The sequence below is a fragment of the Lissotriton helveticus genome, chromosome 10, assembly GCF_964261635.1.
Source record: "Lissotriton helveticus chromosome 10, aLisHel1.1, whole genome shotgun sequence".
NCBI lineage: Eukaryota > Metazoa > Chordata > Amphibia > Caudata > Salamandridae > Lissotriton > Lissotriton helveticus.
Genome location: NC_136071.1, coordinates 984,257,051 through 984,275,557, shown reverse-complemented (window position 1 = coordinate 984,275,557; position 18,507 = coordinate 984,257,051). Strand labels below are relative to the sequence as shown.

Below are 18,507 nucleotides of genomic sequence, written 5' to 3'. Positions count from 1 at the left end.
CACTTTAAATAAATCAAGCCTATTAGCTTTTTCACAGGTTTATCACAACAATAATATAAGGCAAGCCTGTTATCTTTGTCAAAGGGTTACCACATTAACCCCTTCCGTGCTCCCGTCTGCCAATGGCTGTCGCAAGCACTACCTGGCTAGTGCTGCACACGTCCGTTGGTCGACGTGGCCCTGCCCACTCGTTAAAATCACCACACCGCGGCGGAATTTGCACCGCAGTTAAGCGGTTAAAGGAAACACTAATACCCACATGTTTTTAACAGCCATTACATTATATGAGTGTAATCATTAGCTATGTTCAATTCTAATTACTATTACTAATAATGAATTTCAATGTTGATCAAACACTAATGTCATGAATATATGGTTAATAAGGCATTTAAAATAAACATAACAGGTCTGTGTCTTTCTTTAACCATTGATGGCCACAAAACATGCAGCCATGGGATCAATCACTATAGGTCGCTGCACTCCTAGCTAAAGAAAGAAGGCTCCAGCTGTACAAGTACTTGAAAAACAGTGGTTGAAAGCCCGAGAGTCAGGTTTTTTATAACTCCAGAAACTTTTCAAATAATAATTGTAGTAAATTGTGTTACTGGTTGAGTGGGGTGAAGCCCTATTCAAGCAGCAACTGCAATCTGCCATGTGAAGCACAAGTAAAATCCAAAATTAACCTGTGCTCAACCTCCTGGTAGCTTGGTACAGAGTAGTAAGGCTTAACATAGAGGCAATGTGTAAAGTATTTGTCCAACACGTCAGTAATAAAACAACACATTAGTAATAAAATGAAAAAAACAACAAAAAGTATTCCAGACCAGGTTAGAAAAATAGCGTAATCTTTAATCAATAAAACAAGACCAAAACAACATGAATCCAATCAGTGGAAACGGAGATATGCAAGTTTAAAGATTTCAGTGAAAATAGCATCAAAAGGCTCAAAGCGCCAACTGAAGATACCTGACCGTGCCCGACCAGGACAAAGTCATATGTTCAGTCTAACTGCAATGTAGTGTGGCCTGGCTAAAGGGACCCGGTAACGTCCGCTAAAATGAGTACCCTAAATCTTGGTTGCGGAGCGTTGCAGGTCCCATTTGGAGGATGTGCCGTTCAGTCGGAGCGATCACTTGGTTTCAAGGAGCTGGGAGGGTGTGATGCAAAAACCTGTGTCATCGAGGCTGTCGGCGATGAGAGATGAGCTAATGCTATCCTAAAACAGATTCCCAATCTTTGTCCTTCGCTCAGCAGTGGTTCTGATGCAGGCTGTGAAATCAATACAGAGTCCTTGCACTGAGACAATCCTCCTTCCCACATGGGTTGGCTCAGCTCAGGTTTGTGCCATGCAGCAGAGGAGATGCATTGGTTTGGCTGGATCCACAGATGGACTGGCAGAGCACCTTCAGGCCCACTTCCAAGGGTCCAGGACTGGGGTGGCACCACTCGGCAAGGTAGGATTCACAGAAGGTAGAGTCAAGGTGCTAGGTTCCAGGTTGTTGTTGTCCATGAGGCTCTAGTCAGGAGGTCAGCCAACTAGCCTTTAGAGTCACTGTGGGGTCTTGGGTTTAACAGATGCAGGTCTAGTCCTTCTCACCCAGTCAAGAGGGCAGCAGGCTCCCACCAAAGTAGCCTTTCCTGAGACCTGCCACGGCAAACTGTACTGCAGTTTTAAACCCCTAAATAGACCCAAGGGCTCACTGGAAAGGATGCATTTGTATTTAAAAGTATGATATGTGGGTTTACGTTTCACATGTTTTGCTATTGAAAAGCTCCTAAAGTCGTTTTTCATTCTTACAAGGCCTATATCTCAAATAGGATAAAATTGTGTTAACTTATGACACTTAATAAGTGATAACTTAAGTTTGTGAGCAGATAGAAAATTATGTTTACACACAAATCAACTGTTATTTCAACCCCTCATTAATGCTACAGTCGAATATTAAGTCACAATTCAGAAAATGCCACTGTTAGAAACTTGTAATTTTCTTGTACTGACCATTTTGTGGCAGCTGCCTGTGTCACATGACTGTGAATAGGTGGCAGTTGGCCTTTGTGTATTCCTCCCAGATAGTGAATTAAATGGGGACTAGACGTTAGCAGGTTGGGCTGCCACAGACCCTCAGTTGACTCTTATTATCCATGTCTTCTATTATAAAAGGTGTATCTCCCAATGACAATATTGACTTTTTCCTATAACCTAAGCCATAACCTAAGCCTATTTGCATTGTGGCATATTTAAACACAGATAAATCTTCTGCATTTTTCAGGGGAAGTAGGGTTTTGTAATATTTTAATCCAAAGCCACTAAAAGAGTGCATCAATAGTGATATATTCATTTGTAGTGCACATTCCAACTCTCAAGCAGTGCAGAATAAGCCTAGAACGCTTCGTACCCCAGCACATCTCGTAGGCCATCACATGTAGCTAAAAATGGATGAAGAGGAACAATGCTTCACAATGTAAATATGGAGTGAGAACACAAACAAATAGGCACATCGGAGTCGATTGAAATAAATGAAACACCACAATCTATGGGTAAAAAACAAACTAAAAATATCTTAAGTGACCACGGTGTCTGACTGTAGCTCAGGAGGAAGTTCTCCTCAGTAGCTTACACAAAACTAAATTCCAATGATTATTGTTGTAATACATTCATTTAGATGCCTTTCCAAGGAAAGTCCCATAACACAGCCTTGCCTGAGTTTCCAGAACAAGCAGGGCCAACATCTATGTCAGAAATCAGTTTTACAAATAATTTTCTTTATTACAATTAGTGAGGCATGCACAAATGTGAAAGTGTTGTGGCATGGCTACAGGCCTGTCCTTACCCAAAAGAAGATGCACCTCTATTAATGTATACAGTTTTGATTAACCAGAGGCTTATTATGGGGTAGAATTCATCTTTCCAGACACAGGAGATTGGCGCCTCTGTAAATAATTCCATCACAGAGGGCTCAGATGGTTTGCATACTTCGTACCGCTTTTGTTTGGCACTGGAACACCTAATTAAACAGCGCTGTGGTTGGAGATGGCCAAGGCATGGTGGGGAGGTGTGCGAGGGCACGGCGGGCACCCTCCTAAAAAACAAAGAACAAAAACAGCAATCTCCGACTTTGAGAGTGTGTTGGTGTTTGCCAAATGGTAAAATATCCCCAAATCCTCAGGGAAGTGCTTAATTTGAGCCAATGGTCTCCAGTGCATGGCACTTAATCCTCAACACTGGTGCTTATAGCATGAACTTGACCGAAAGCCCCAGTTATTAGGTCTCGCCTGCCGATGCGCTTGCGCATTCCAGCTGGCGAGAGATATAGGGGCTTATCCGGAGTTTAACCAAAGTGGCGATTTGATACAGTGCACGTGCGCTTTTAGGTCAATGCGCAAGCGCAATGAGTTAAAATGCGGGTGCACAGCATCAAATCGCCAGCCATCTGTTCCCCAGCTTGGTGCTGCCAGCAGCTTCACTTCAAGGGGTTCAGCTCCGCCCCTGCTGCATCAAAGGCTTTCATTTCCACCCCTAACTCCCCGACGGCCACAGCCAGCGGTCTTTCTCTCACGCTTCAGACTGCCCGTTTGCAGCACGCTTTATTCCCGATCTACAGATGTTTCTGATAACTAGGCGGGACATTCACAGGCTCTCTTACATACAAAGTTGCCAATTGATTAAGTTAATTCCACATCTCCAGCCCCGTGAAACTTAAAAGCAGCATTTTTTCAATAGATTTTTACAGGCATTTCAACTTTAAAGCTCCATCTCCCTGTAGGGTGCCCTTTCGCCACCAAACACAGGCTGCCCATTGAACTCTCTACCCCCACCCCTGCTGCCAGGTTAAGTAGTTCATCAGCGGCCGGGTTCAGACTCTTCAACTAACCCCATGCAGTTTCTTTCTATTTTTATTTATATTTCCTCCACTACCTGCGGTTTCACTAAAGAGACTTTGTGCTGACTTTTCTTTAACAAAAGCAAACAAATACGTGGTTTAATCCAACCCCTACAAGCCCTTTAAAAACACTCCGTATTTACATTTTAGTTACAGGCATTTGCTTATAGCACACAACATTGCGTGTCATACTGAATATTTGTTCACTGAAAGCTAATTGCATTCACTGTCTGCGCCTGCTGAGAGCCAGAATAGTTTCTTCAAACAGTGCAGTTCTTTGTCCTGGCAGTTGTCTGTATCATTTTATTAATCACATAATATGGAAATGTATTTGGGCCGACCACTCCTTCATTTAATGCAGTGCGGAATAGGTATTGTCAAACCTATTCCTCTCCGATTTAGTAATTCGACCGTACCAATTATAAACACACCATCTGACGTGTGCATAAAGCCACCAGCCTCCCTCCCACAGGCATTTGAAGCTTCCCCCAGCGTGCGCTCGGCCTCAGGCTGGCATTTCTGCTCCCCTAATTATTCACTGCCCATGGCCGCCCGGCACATCAAAGGCTGCTGCTCCCCGTGCGTCTCGTCACCCTTACTCTCCCCTATTCTTCCCTTCTTGCCTCTCCCCGCCCCCCCCCCCTACCACAGCAATGCAGAGGGCTTGTCTCTGAACTGACTTTTGTCCGCAGTCCGGAACAATCGCCCAGTCGAGATCTTAACTCACGTTTCCAGACAAGTGCATTTTTTCCCTTTTACATCCCGACTACCTGTCCCTTGCACTCGGTCTCTCCTATTTTTACAACGTTCAGTTCCATCACTTTCCCCTTCGTGTCATCTAACGTTTCATGTTACACTGCTTGAGACCTGAGCTGTCTGTTGCAATTTCCCACCTCCAGCCCGTCCCATGACTCCCTCCTCTTAAGCACCGTGGCACCCGGCCCCCCTTTGCTACCCTCCGCCACCCCTAACTCCCCGACGGCCACAGCCACACTGGCACTTCGTCAAGCCTTGTTAAAGCTGTGTTCCAATGGAGTAATTACAGTAACTGCAAAAATCCAAGGCAATTGTACGGCTTGTGTGAATGCAACTACACCACCAAATGATTACCCAGATACCAACATGCATGTAGGGACAGGAACACATAAACAAGATTTTATCTGACAGAACAAAAATGTTTCTGACACTGTCAGCTCAGATCTCAGCTTCATTTAGACTGCAGTGTGTCTCTCAAAATAAAAGCAGCCCAAATCCTATTCACTGATCAGCTACGTTGATCTTATCTGAACAAAGCAAGCAGGAAGTATTTTGAGAGCAAAAGGAATGTATTTTGTGCAGCACGACTATTTCCTTTTCTTTGGCTTCTGCCCCATCTATTAAAGAACAGAAAATATTCGACAGTCTCATTGTCTCTCTTGTGTCTGCAAGCTCGTCAACAAGAAATCGTACTTTCTTTTTTACTTTTGAGGCTTTTGTAAAAAAAAAAATATTTTTTTTTCTTGGACTTCTAGCAGAATCAAGAGGTTACCTCCTGCTTCAAGTTGCTAAAAAATATCTGTCACCTACCATGTTCAGAACCATGTGGGATACAAAATCATTAAAATCTAAAGTGATACATTGTGATTGAGCACAACAAATGTAGGGGTTGGCAAGTAAGCTCATTCGGTTTTTCTTTAAATATTTTTATTAATCTTCTTTTCCCCAGTAGCATCTGATTTCATTGAGACATTATAATTTATACCAATCTTCTCAATGGCTCCCCCTGTGAGAATGCCTTTCCCATTGAACTGTTACAACAGAACAACCACCCCAACTGCCCTTTTCCCTTAGCACCACCTGCCCTATGATCAAGCTGACCGGTGTCTAGAGTTGCAAAAGGTTTTGTCGATTACCATAAAATGGTGATTGTAGCTACTTTGATAACAATACTCAAACAAATGTAGTACTCTCAATTTCAGAGGACAAGAGACTTCTCTACAGGCTTTCCCACCACACCCACAGGGCCTGGCGTTACGATAAGATATCACAAAATGCTGGTTTGAACCTGTGGTTTATGTTTCTGAGAATGAGTGCATGTCTGTCTCCTTGCTCTGTGTCTATCGGTGTTATTTGTGAGCCTTCATGTATACATGTGATAGGACTAGTTTTTTCTTGCCTTCTGCTCCCCTGATTGTACTCATTTTTAGGTCTTGCCTGCCGATGCGCTTGCACATTTGAACTGGCGAGAGATATAGGGGCTTATCCGGAGTTTAACCAAAGTAGGCGATTTGATGCAGTGCACGTGCGATTTTAGGTCAATGCGCAAGCACAATGAGTTAAAATGCGCGTGCACAGCATCAAATCGCCAGCCATCTGTTCCCCAGCTTGGTGCCGCCAGCAGCTCTTCCCGCTCCGCCCCCTGCTGCATCAAAGCCTTTCATTCCCCCCAGCGTGCGCTCTGACTCAGCCATTTCTCCTCCCCTAATTCTTCACGGCCGGCCGTACTTTTAGTTTCATGGCGGCCGTGTCTTCTTTTATTTTAACTTTTTTAATTTTTTTTTATTTTTAGTTACCGCTGGTTCTATCCATTCCACCTCTCTCCCTTTCCTTTCTTCGGCGCAACTGGAAGCTTGGCTGATGATAAATTAATCAGTACATTTACGTAATATACCCAATTTTCACTGCCCGTTTCGGTATTGTAAGCGAAACCTGCTTACTTTGCCAATGCTTGTCCTTTTTTTCTTTCTCTGGTTGAGAGTCTGTCGTCGAAAAGCACTAAACCCACTAGCAGTGGAACCCTCCAATGCAGCCGCTGGGTTCCGCGTGATCCCTCCGCCCGCGACGGGCACTTCCTGATATAATAATCTTTTCTAAGGATGCCGCGCGCAGAGGAGCGTGCGCATTTGATTAATGTATTCGTGCCATTTACACGTTAAATTCGACATCCCATGCACAGGCACAACCTGTCTACATGACCTTCTGCCTCCTTTAACTTCGTTAATTCCATCGGCAATGATGTGTCATCCGCTGTGTTCTTTGTATAATTAACTTATCCTTTCACCACGCGATGCACCGACCTGCAGCGGGCTGGACAGATAGACGCACAACACGGACATCTCCAGACCGCCGTTCTCAGTAATACCCTCACTTTGCTGCCACCTGCAGCCCTCGTTTCCCGGAAGCACTCACGAGTTACATCAACACAGGGGAATTATTCCTTTGTAATAGGGCCATTACCCCCAGGTCCCTCCGTCCTCGACACCTTAATAACTAAGTGAGATAACCCATCTCACAGACAGAAAAAAAGAACGAAGGAATGCTGGACTTACCCTCCCCCTCCCGCTGGGAGTACATAAGCGTACCGGTCCCAGCATTCCCTCTGTTCTTTTTTTCTGTCTCTGACAGAATAGGACGTGTTTGCTGCCTACCTGCTTCTTTGGTGGATTCCTCTTCCTGGCCCGCGTCTCCTGGCCTGCCGGGCTTGCTGGGAGTCGCGTTGATGGGCGCCCGGCCCTTTGCGGCTGGGGGCGCCGCTCCTCTGGGATTCCTTCCGGGTTGCTGCGCGCGTCTTCCTATGGCCGGGCCTGTTGCTGGACGCGCGGTGGCGGCTGTTCTGGGGCCCCTGGGACTGCGCCGGGCGGTGCTCCTGGTCCCCCTGCCTGGCTTCATGGAGTGGTGCAGGGTGCCCTTCCTGGTTGCTCCGGGGTATGGGGAGGTGATGCCTGGTGCTGCCGAGGTTTGTCGCCCCTTCTCCTGCTGGGCTTCTTCCCCGCTTCTGTGGATGGCGGCTGTTCTGGGGGCCCGGGGGCTGCGCCGGGCAGTGCTCCTGGTCCCCCTGCTTGGCTTCGGGCCTGAAGCTGGCTGCCCTTCCTGGATGCTCCGCGGGGGGATGAGGTGGTGCTACCTGGTGTTGCTGAGATTTGTTCCGCCTTCTCCTGCTGGGCTTCTTCCCCGGTTCTATGGAGGTTCTACTGGCCTTCTTCCTCTCTTGCCCCTGCTGTTCGTGGGCCGGATTGACGGAGGTTGGTGTTGGCCCTGGTTCCTGCTCCGGTGGCTTCAGTCCTCTTTCCTGCCTGGCGCTGGTGTCTTGGGTGGCGCCTGGGCAGGCTCTTGGGGGCAGGTCGCTTGGTGTCATTCCTGCCCCTGTGGTGAGTACCGCATAGCGGTTTTCCGTTTTTCCCTGTTGCCTCGCACTTGCCTGCTGCACTGGCCTTGTGTCTGTGCTTTGTGTGGGTTGGTTTGTTTCTTCCCTATGCAGGTTCCTCGCTGCGCGTGGGGGACTCCTGGGGATGCCGGGATTTGATCCCAGGGCCTCATGCATATGATGCATGCGCTCTGCCACTGAGCTACGTCCCCGCTGCTGTCCTCCTTGGCGCGTCGGCTCCCACGGCTGCCTCCTGGTGTTCTGTTTCAGGTTCGGGGTGCTGGTGTGGCACTCCGGCTGGGACGTCTGCCGACGTGTGCGGGGGCTCCGGTGGCCGCCTTCCCCTCCTGTGTGGTTTGGGGATGTTTCTTTCTCTTGCTGGGGGTTTCCGTTCCTGCTTGTTCTGCTGCTGCCTCCATTCCCCCGCTGCTCCCGGGGGTTGGTTGCCCTGGTCGTGTGTCCCTTCGGTTGGGTCTGTGCTTCCTGTGTGGGCTCCGTCCTGGTGCTCTTCGGGGCTCTCTGCCCTGCCTTCCACCTTGGTTGGTTGCGTCGGTTCGTGTGGTGCCGCCCTGCCCGTGTCTTTGCACGGGTCTTCTGCCTCCGGGTGCTTCTTGTTCGTGAGCCTGCGGGCTTGCCACCCTGCCTGAGCCTGCTCTCGTCTGCTCTCCTCTCGCTGGTGGTGGAGTATGGCGCTGCTGTTCTGACTTCCCTTGCAGTCGGTCGCTGTGGTTCGGGGTTCGGTGCTGGTCGTGGGCACTGGTTCCTGGGCTCCTCTTCCTTGGTCTCTATGGCCTGCGGCCTTGCCTCCTGCTCACCCCGGCTGTCTCTTTGTTTCTTGGGTTCGGGCGTGCTGGGGGTATTCTGTTTTTTGGGGTCGCTTCTTCGTGCCTGGTCTTGGCGTGGGTTCCGGTCGCCTGGTTGGTGATCGGTTCCTTTTTTTTGGCTGGCTGTGCTTGTGCTTGCTTTTGGGTTCCCTGTGTTGTTGGTGTCTCCCTGCCTGCTTGCCTTTACCTTGCCCTCTGCTGCTCTTGTGTCGCTGTTGCCTCGCGCTTCTTCGGCTGCGGCCTGTTGGGAGTGCGCCTCTGTTCCCTCCTGCTTCTGGCTCCTCCGTGTTCCCTGCTGCCTTCCCCTGCTGGTGGTGGGTTGGTTTTTTTGCTGCCTGGGCCGCGGGGGGGGGGGTTCCTGTTGCCTCCCCTGGGTTCCTGTTGCCCTGCTGCATTTTTTTTTTCTGCTTTCTTGGCTGCTCCTCTGCTTCCCTGCTTCTCGGGGTGTCCCGGCTGCGGGTGTCCGGGCTCTGGATCGGTTGCATACAGTTTACTCTCTGTGCCCTTCCTTTCACTGTGAGCTGGCTGTTGTGGCCTCTGCTCCGCTTGTGTGTCCTGGTTCTTGGCCTCCGCTTCCTGGCTTCTGCTTGGTTGGTTGGACCTCGGTCAGGTTGGCCGTGTGGTCTTGGGCACCGGTCTCCTAGTCGCTGGCTCTTCCCCTTCACGGTGCCTTATGGTCCCCTCGGTCTTGGGGCTCCTGGTTCCTGGCTTTTTGGTCTGCGCCTGGTTCCTCCTGCTCCTTCCAGGGTTTTTCTCCCTCGCTCCATCCTGGGTCTTCGGTTGTTTGTCCCGGAGCCTTCTGTGTGCTTGGGTTGCTTCAGGGGTCTGCGGGCCTTGTTCTTGGCTCTTCCTGTGCTTGCCTTTGGCTTGCTTCTGGTGTTCCTGGCGGCCCCTCCTGGTTCTGTTTGGTTCCTGCCTGGTTGTTCCTGGCTGGGGGCCTCCTGAGGGTGTCTGTCTGGGGCTTGCGGCTGGGTGTGGTTTGGCGTCTGGTCTTCCTTTCCTGCCACCCTGCCCCCCCCTCCCCCGGGTTTGTTTCCGGTGGTGGTTCGCCTTTTGGTCCCTGGGGGTCGGGCTGTTGTTTTCTGGGCCTGGTTGTCTTTGTGGCTTCCTTATCCTGGCGTGCCGCCTGGTTTTCCTGTTCTGCGGTTCTCCGGGCTGGTGGCCTGTGGTTCTGTCCGTCTTTTCTGTCCCGGCTTCGTCTGCTCTCGGTTATTTTGGGTGGTCGGGCCGGGTTGGTCCCTGCCTGGCCTCCTGGGGCTGCTGGGTGCTGTGGCCTCTTGTTCCGTCTGCTCTCGGGTGTGTTTGATCCCCGGGTTGTTCTGGTCTCGGCTGGTTCCCGTGCCTGTGTGTCTGCTGGGGCTTTCCGCTCCTTGTCGGGCTCTGTTTCCTTGTCTGAGCTCTCTTTTGGGTCCTGGCTGGAGAGGGGTGGACCTCTGCTGTTGTGGCGGCGTCCTCCTGGGTCCTTCCGGGGTCCTGTGGCTCCGGGTCTGTGGGCCTCCTGTTGGTTGGGCTGGCCTCGGACAGGGTCTCCTGGGTTCTTTGCCTGTGCTGCCCTTTCGGGCTGCTGTTGGATGTTTCTTTGCTGGGCGTTTCCTGGGTTTTTTCTTTCCTGGTTCTGGTGTCCTGGCTCGCTTCTGCCTCCCTTGCCACCCGGGTTTCGTTCCTGGTGAGGGTCTGTTTGGGTGCCCCCCTCCCCCTCTGTGGTTGGGGTGCGGTTCTGTGGTTGCTCTGGCCTCTGTGGGCCTCTTCCTCCTGGGGTTTTTCCTGGTGCTTAGCCCTCTGCCTTTCTGCTTCCGTTTTGGCCTTCCGTGTGGTCCTGCGGTATGGTGCTGGTGGTTCCCGGTTCCTCCTGCCCTTTGTTTTGGTCTGGCCTCTGCGTGGACTGCTTCTGGGTTGTTGTCCCTGTCGGTCCTCCTGCGTGGTCGGGTTGCTTGGCTCTGGTCCTGGCTTCCTGGTTCCTTGGGCGTTTTTTGCCCTGTTTTCGGCTTTTGGCTTGGCTCCTCTCTGGTGTTGCTGGGTTCGGGCCTTGGGCTTGTGGCCTGGTTGCTGTGCCGCCTGGGGCTTTCTTTTGTCCGCTGCTCCTGCCCAGGCGGGGGGTGGGGCGGTCCTGTGCCGTGTGGGCCCCTCCTTGGTGCTGTCCTCTGTGCCTGGTTTTTGGGGCTGCTGGGTTTCCCGTTTGCTCTGTGCTCCCCTCCGGCCTTGTTTTTCCCTGCCTTTGGGTTTGGGGTGGCCTCCTTCCTGTGGGGTCTTATGGGGCTTTGGGGTTTTTCCCCTTCCCTGTTTCTTGGTTTGGGTCGAGTTCTCGCTCTTGTTCGGCTCCTGGGCTCTTGTTGCTCCGGGGCTTACTCGGGGGGGTGGCCTCCTCTGGTCTCTTTGGGCCGCGTTTTTTCCTTCTGGGTCTGCCGGGTCCTGTATTCCTTCCTGCTGGTTTTGGGCTTGGCTGTGTTTGCTCCTGGTTTCTTCTGTTTTTTGTCGATGATTCCCTGGGCTCTTTTGTGTTCTGGTGGTTTGTTTTGTTTTTGGATGAATGCCGGGGTTTGCTTTGGTATTTCTCACTTAGTTATGAAGTTGTCGAGGACGGAGGGACCTGGGGGTAATGTCCTATTACTTACCGGTAATATTCATTACTCCGGGTCCCGTAGTCCTCGACACCTTCATGGATTCCCTCGCTCCCTCCCGGTCTGCCGGCCTTCATCCTTGGCTTGGTATTTCAGAGGGAATGCTGGGACCGGTACGCTTATGTACTCCCAGCGGGAGGGGGAGGGTAGGTCCAGCATTCCTTCGTTCTTTTTTTCTGTCTGTGAGATGGGTTATCTCACTTAGTTATGAAGGTGTCGGGGACTACGGGACCCGGAGTAATGAAGATTACCGGTAAGTAATAGGACATTATCGAATGTTACACGCACGCCTCTTCCTTTAACAAGTTCAGAGTGACAGTTCATCTTTTTCTGCAAATCCAGTAAGAGTAGAGTAGTATAAACTTTGACTTAATTATTATAGTAGTGTTTCATGTTTTATAGCGCTGAGAGCCCCCCACAAGTGAGGTTCTGACCTAGGGTGGAGAAGAAACATGTAATAACAGCTAAACAGACAAATGCATGAAGCAGTCTGAAACAGTGCCTCTTGGCATGTATATTTTTTAATTTACGAGTTGTTTTGATTGAATGAAGCTGTGGAAACCTCAACAAGAGGTCTCTGCACCAGACCTACAACAAGAAAATGTTCAGTAACCTTCGAGCTTTCTGGGTGGAAAACTGCACACATACCCCATGTCTCACTTTCTTTCATGTATTACAATGAAAGCCATGAATATAATTAATAAATTACAAATGCTATAGGTGTCACATTTGCGAAAGTTATAACTATTGGCATTGTAAATGACAATGCTATTAATTTAGCTATTTTCAAAAACAACACATAAATAAAAAAAAATCATTTATAAGACCAATAGCTCAAACTTTCCTAATGCGAGACCTATTGCATTTCCAATGCTTATTATTATAGGCATGGGGTGATCAAGTGATTTGCCTAGAATCACAAGATGTTGAGCCTACACGGAAACTCAAACCTGGTTTCCCAGCTCCAAAGTCGGCAGCTCTGGTAGTTACACCACATCCTCACCCCACTTGTAGGGTTTCATGGTTTGCCCCAACAATTACTTTTTTCGCAAATTAACCACTGTCTCACGGACTCAATACACTGATGAAGTCTCGGTAGCACAATGACCCATGAGCTCAAATTGGCCACACACAGGTTCCCTGCCAGGAGCCTGTTGTCACTATGCTGCACCAACTGAATGCACATTGTGCCCCGACCTTAGTGCAGAGTGTGAAACCCACAACAAGCAATCTTGGGCACCACACCGGTTCCATAGTGAGGCAAGGTAATACTCATGTTAATCCGGTTTTATTCGCGTAAGTAAACTTCAACAATAGTGCCAATGACTCTTCTCTCCATGCCCCTCATAGCTGAAGAAAATACACCCCGGACTAGGGGGCATATTACCAACGTTAAGCGATATTTATCGCTAACGATGCTTAGCAACGAATTTTTTACCGCTAAGCATCATGAGAAATTATCGCAGATAAACCTTGCTATTATCAAGGTTTATCGCAAATGCGATAAAAAACTGACGCAATGCATGAGTATCGCTGAAAAGTCAGCGATATTCATGCATTACCGAGCTAATGCTCTTAGCCATGTTATCCACCTCCCATTGGATAACATGGCTAAGAACTGCTCAGGGCAGGTGTTAGTTTTTGGAGATATTCGCGCTTAGCGCGAATATCTCCAAAAGTTGGTAATAGGAGATAGCGATGTTAGCGACTGTTTCCAGTCGCTAACATCTTGGCACGCCCACTTTGCATGTCATTAGTGATAAATATCACTGACATGCAAAGTGGGGCCCAAGATGGTCGCTATCTCCTACTAGCTGTCGCTAACTGGTGTTAGCGACAGCTAGGTAATAGGGAGATAATTTTATCTCCGCTTTCTTGGCTTTTAAAGCCAAAAAAGCGGAGATAAACCCCCTTGATAATATGCCCCTAGGTTTCCCCAGTCTGTTCGTTGCCAGTTATGGTGATGACTGGTAACATGAGCTCTGGTGACTTAAGATCGTTATTTTCCATGAGAGGAAGTTCATAACAGGAACAACAGGACAGAGACCACCTTCAGCACACCTTCTTTGCCACAGTGAAACTCCAGTGCAAGAATCATAAAAAAACACATTTCCAGCCCTCTTTTTAACTCCCTTTTATCCACCAAACTGCAGTTTGCAGCTGTGAAAGGCAAACACAGAATAAGTTGTACCTATGCATGGTATGTTACTCAGCTCACATCTTGAATAAAGTATTATCATTAATCATGTAAACTTTATGGGTTATGAATTTGTATTGAGGTAAGTGCACCCGTGCCTAGAAAAAGGCTCCCAGTGCTCACTGCCCTACGTCCCCTGGCTGGAACATATGTAGGGGGCTTCTGGGCTTGGGCTGACAACAAGAAGAGCACCAGCTCATAATTCACAAAGCCTCTTAGATGAAGGGCATTGTTTATGCACGACTTTCAATTAATATGCAGCAGCACAATTTGCATAATTGCCCCTGGTTGGCTTTACCTCTTTCTATGTACTTGGAATCTGTGTTTTTACGAAAGTAACATTTTTGTACAGACTTTAAAAAGCCGCAATGGAATATTTCATATGTCAGAATATTGGGAACTCTATGCTTTTGTGATTCTTTGAAAACAATTCCACTTAGCCTAAAAATGTCATTTGAAATGCCTGTTCCTGTTACCTGCCTTTATCTACAAAGTCCTTTCTTTGAAAATCTCTTACAATGCAGCTTGTTCTGCAAGGACAGTGCAGCTGTCTTCAGAACCGAAGTATGTCATGACACCGCAATGAATATACCCCTCAACGTACCTGTCCATTGCCTCTCTTTGCAAACCCAATTTAACTTCAGCCTAAACAATATTCAAATAAACTACAGATGGGAGTTTCAAATGTTTTTAAAAATTGGCCTGGTTTCTCGTTTGTAGATGTAATCGCAAGTCTTGATGAGATCTGTGTGTCCTGATGGCTGATGTACAGTGGCATCTTTATACCGCATATGATGTTCCCAAAAAGGTTATCCCAACCTCTAATAGACATATGCCTGTGCAGCTTTAAGAACATCAACCTAGAAAAAAGCATAGTTTTCTTTTTGCAGGTCAATTTGTTCTTTTTACTGAATATCGTACGAGTTCTGGTGACAAAGCTACGAGATACCCATCGGGCGGAATCCAACATGTACATGAAAGCTGTGAGAGCCACTTTAATCCTGGTGCCTTTACTTGGAATTCAATTTGTGATTATTCCCTGGAGGCCAGAGAACCGACTTGCTGGAGAAATATATGATTACATCATGCATATTTTAATGCATTACCAGGTACTGTGTTTTTTGTATTTTCTTTATTCACATCACTACAATAAATAACGATAGATGTTCTTATTTCTGCATTATCACTTTACAGTTGTACAGAAGTGACCTCATTTAAAACACATATTTGAATATGAGACCCATAACATTGCTGTGGAGTCAAACAATTTACAATCACTTAAGCATATGTTTCAAACTTTCTTATTCAGTACTGTGGGCGCGAGGTCACACTGGGAATCCAGATCCAATAATCAAAACATAACATAACTCTACAAATATGGACACTGTCTGTGAAGTCAGAAAATATTTAATTTTGATTGAAAGGTCGGAGTTCACCTTCATTGTTTGCATTAAAATGTGAATGCTTGACCTGAGCTTCTCTGAAAAGTGCTCCTCAGGTCAGGCCCAGCAAATCTCAAGGACTAACTCTAAATAATGTATTGTACCATGCAGAAAATATGTTTGCAATTAATGCTCGTCTGCTTGAAAATGCCTGAATGCAAAATGGGGAGTGATGTTACCTTCGACAGTCCCTGGCTGAGAAAGAGGTCTGGCAGAAAACTAACTATACTGGCATAGTCCACCAGCCAGATTAAATGAATCCAACACGAATATCGTCCACCCCATCTTATCCTGCGTTGTCAGTGCCTGCGAGCCTCAGGATCCGCCCTTACCCTCAACTTTTTACTTTCAAAAGACTTAGGCCCAGATTTACAAATGCTTTGAGTCAGGTTTGTAATACTTTTCTAACGCAAACCCAGTGGAAATGTTCACGTGGGACGGACCTACAAGCAAGTGCAAGTCGTGACTGTGCTGATTGCAATTCAAAGTAAAGCAAAGTTGCACAATGCATCGCCTTGCATTGCTTTGCATCAAGAGGCCGTTCAATGGGGGTGCATGGGTATTTCCATTCCACCACCCATGCTATTGATTCAAATCAGTATCTATAAGAAATGTTAGACGAAGATTTGTGCCAAAATCCTAGGCTTCCTCGAAGCAGGCGTAATAAGGAGAAATGTTTTAATTTCTCCTTGTTTATCCCATTTTACCTCTGTGCTGCATTGTACAGCACACGTGCAAAGTGGGAAAAGCCTTAAAGCCTAGGTTTTGTGCAGAAAGGGACTCCATCCACTACAAAAATTATGCTCAGACAATGCAGACATCACTGCACGATGGCACTAAGGTGTCTGCGTTGGCACATGGCTGCCTACAGAGTAGAAGCAAAGAGAGAGAGCAGAGCAGAACATCTTAGCAGATATTGTGCTGCTGCGCTCTCTCCCATTCATGCAACACAGTGCAGCACAGCAACTTTGTTTGCTGCGCTGTGCAACTTAAATGTAAGCATGGGCCACAATCTCTATTAATCTAAATTTTCTGAGGAGCACCACTTAGTTCCATACAGCAGTGCCAGTGGATATGAAGCGGGCAAAGTGTGGCACGGAATACACAAAGGCACAAACAGGCATATAAAACATATCCTGGTATGAGATACAAAACATCCACCTACCATTTAGCACTGTTTGCTGGCAAATCTTGCCTCTACTGCTGTATCACTGGCAGAGGAGGAAGATACATCAAGGTTCGACAGGAAGCTTCTTCCAGCAGCTTTCTTTCTACCCAGTGGTAGCAGCCAGCCATACAATGCTGGAGTCAGCAGAAGACAAACAGTTGGGTCTGCATTAGCACTAGAGAAAGGATGCACAGATAATTATCACTAGAGGATCTGCAATCGTGTATGAGGAAGAGACCAAATTTAATACAGAATAGAATTATAAAGGTCGGGGTGAAGCAAGACAACGCAATGATGTTGTCAGAAAATATGAAAGATATATGCAGTGGTCAATGTCATTCAGACTGTTCAAAATGCGAAATGATCTAGAGGCAAAGGCAATAGGAAGAGGCATGCCAAAAGCTGCCCTATAGGCGCTGGAATAACATTGCCCACATTCTTTCTCCAAGCTGGAAGACATATCTCACAGAGAAGCCGTTTAGTGTCTTTGATGATAACAAAACAGTGAAAAGTGCTAAGTTAAATCAGTTTTGTCTCTCTGCTCTGACCCGAACACATTTTGTGAATGCCTATACGCTGCTAAGGTGTCAATTGTGCAGGACATGTGCATCATCATGCATTTCCAAAAGATGCCAGTTTTCCCTTTGCTCCCCACACATTGCTATGCATGTTGCAGTGGTCACTGCAGTTGAGGAGCATTCATTCTTGCACGTCATCGATTTTGGTTGTGTCCATGAACAGAAGGCGTAGTGTTTTTCCTATTGTGTGTGTAGGAAGAGAAACTAAAATGCAGACAAAGGGCCTTATTTATGAAGGCCATGCGCCACCAGTGCGTCACTTTTTCCCATGTTAAAAGTGACGCACCGGTGGCGCAAGGCCTTCATAAATAAGGCCCATAGTGTGTTCACTGTTCAATTGAAATTCAAGAGGTCCGTTTTCCCAAACCATGAAGGAGGCACCATTATTAGTATACTGACAATTTGTGCATACCTTATAATTCTGATGAAGAATTGGAATGATTAGGACATGTGTATCTGTTGGATAAGCAGAGCAAGTTGCATTATACCATATATGGCATGGCATGGTTGTATCCAAGCAGGCACGTTACTTGCGCGCCGAACTGTCGTACTGCAGAACATAGGAATATTTCCATGCCATAAATTCTTTTTCCAATTATTTAACCATAATTAAACCAATATTGTATCCCATTTTATACACGATAATCCAAGCTTATTAATCCACTGTGGAGACAGCGTCATATCACCATGATTCTTTATTCAGCATTTTCGCACGCAATAATAAAGGTTTCTAATACATTGAGGATGACATAACATAAGGGAAGGAGTGCATTCTTTCATGACTTTTTTGCATAGCATGGTTGTATGCCAGACTATTGAAAACAAAAAAAATTGTGTGCCAAATACACCCTAGACAGAATATCAACTACCAGAATATTTTGAAGGTAAGTGTTAGAAATTGGGTTACTGGTTGACAAGGGTGTGAGCCCTGGTCAAGCAACAACCACAACCCTAGTTAGGGTAAAGCACAAGCAAACTCCAAATTAGCCTGTGGTCTCCCTCCAGTAGCTTGGCACTGATCACCCAGGCTTAACTTAGAGGAAATGTGTAAAATATTTCTACAACACTACAAATCATAAAGCAGTGAAAAGACAACACAAAAATATCCCACACTAGCTTTAGAAAAATACAACTTAATTCAATAATTTAAACAAGACCAAAATGACAAAAAATCCAATCATTAAAACTGGAGATATTCAATTTTAAAGTTTATATGCAAAATGCTCAACGTGCAATTGGGGATATCTTGTCGCGCAGCACCGGGACAAAGTCACAAGTTCAGGCAGACCGCAATGGTGCAAAAGATGGCAACAGGGACCCAGTTAGGCCCAGTTAAAGAAGTACCTTAAATCTTGGTTGCGGACCATTGTCTGAATCCAGGTTGAAGATGCACGGCACAGCTGAAGTGATGCATTGATCCCTGTAGTGGCGAGGTTACAGTGCAAGGTCCTGTTGCATTGTCATCGTAGATCCCATCAACTGCGCTTGCAATGCAAAGTCAGGTGTAGGGGATGCAGCGCACAGCTGGCGATGTGTTGGTTCAGAGGAGCTGAGAGGCAGAGTCCGTCATCCAGCCTGCTGTCAACGAGAGGTGCAAGAACCTGGACTGTGGATGCGCTGTGCCTCAGTGGCAATGCATCGATTCTGAGAAGCTGTAGTAGGCGATGCAGGTCTTT

At 47.3% G+C, this 18,507-nt stretch overlaps 1 protein-coding gene across 1 annotated transcript in view; it reads left to right on the top strand.

The window, feature by feature from the left end:
* Positions 1 to 18,507, top strand: part of CALCR (calcitonin receptor) — a 2,001,221-nt gene that overhangs the window by 1,288,283 nt on the left and 694,431 nt on the right. The window contains exon 12 of the mRNA XM_078664409.1: positions 14,534 to 14,752. Coding sequence (XP_078520535.1) covers positions 14,534 to 14,752 — 219 coding nt within the window. The remainder of the gene's footprint in view (positions 1 to 14,533; positions 14,753 to 18,507) is intronic.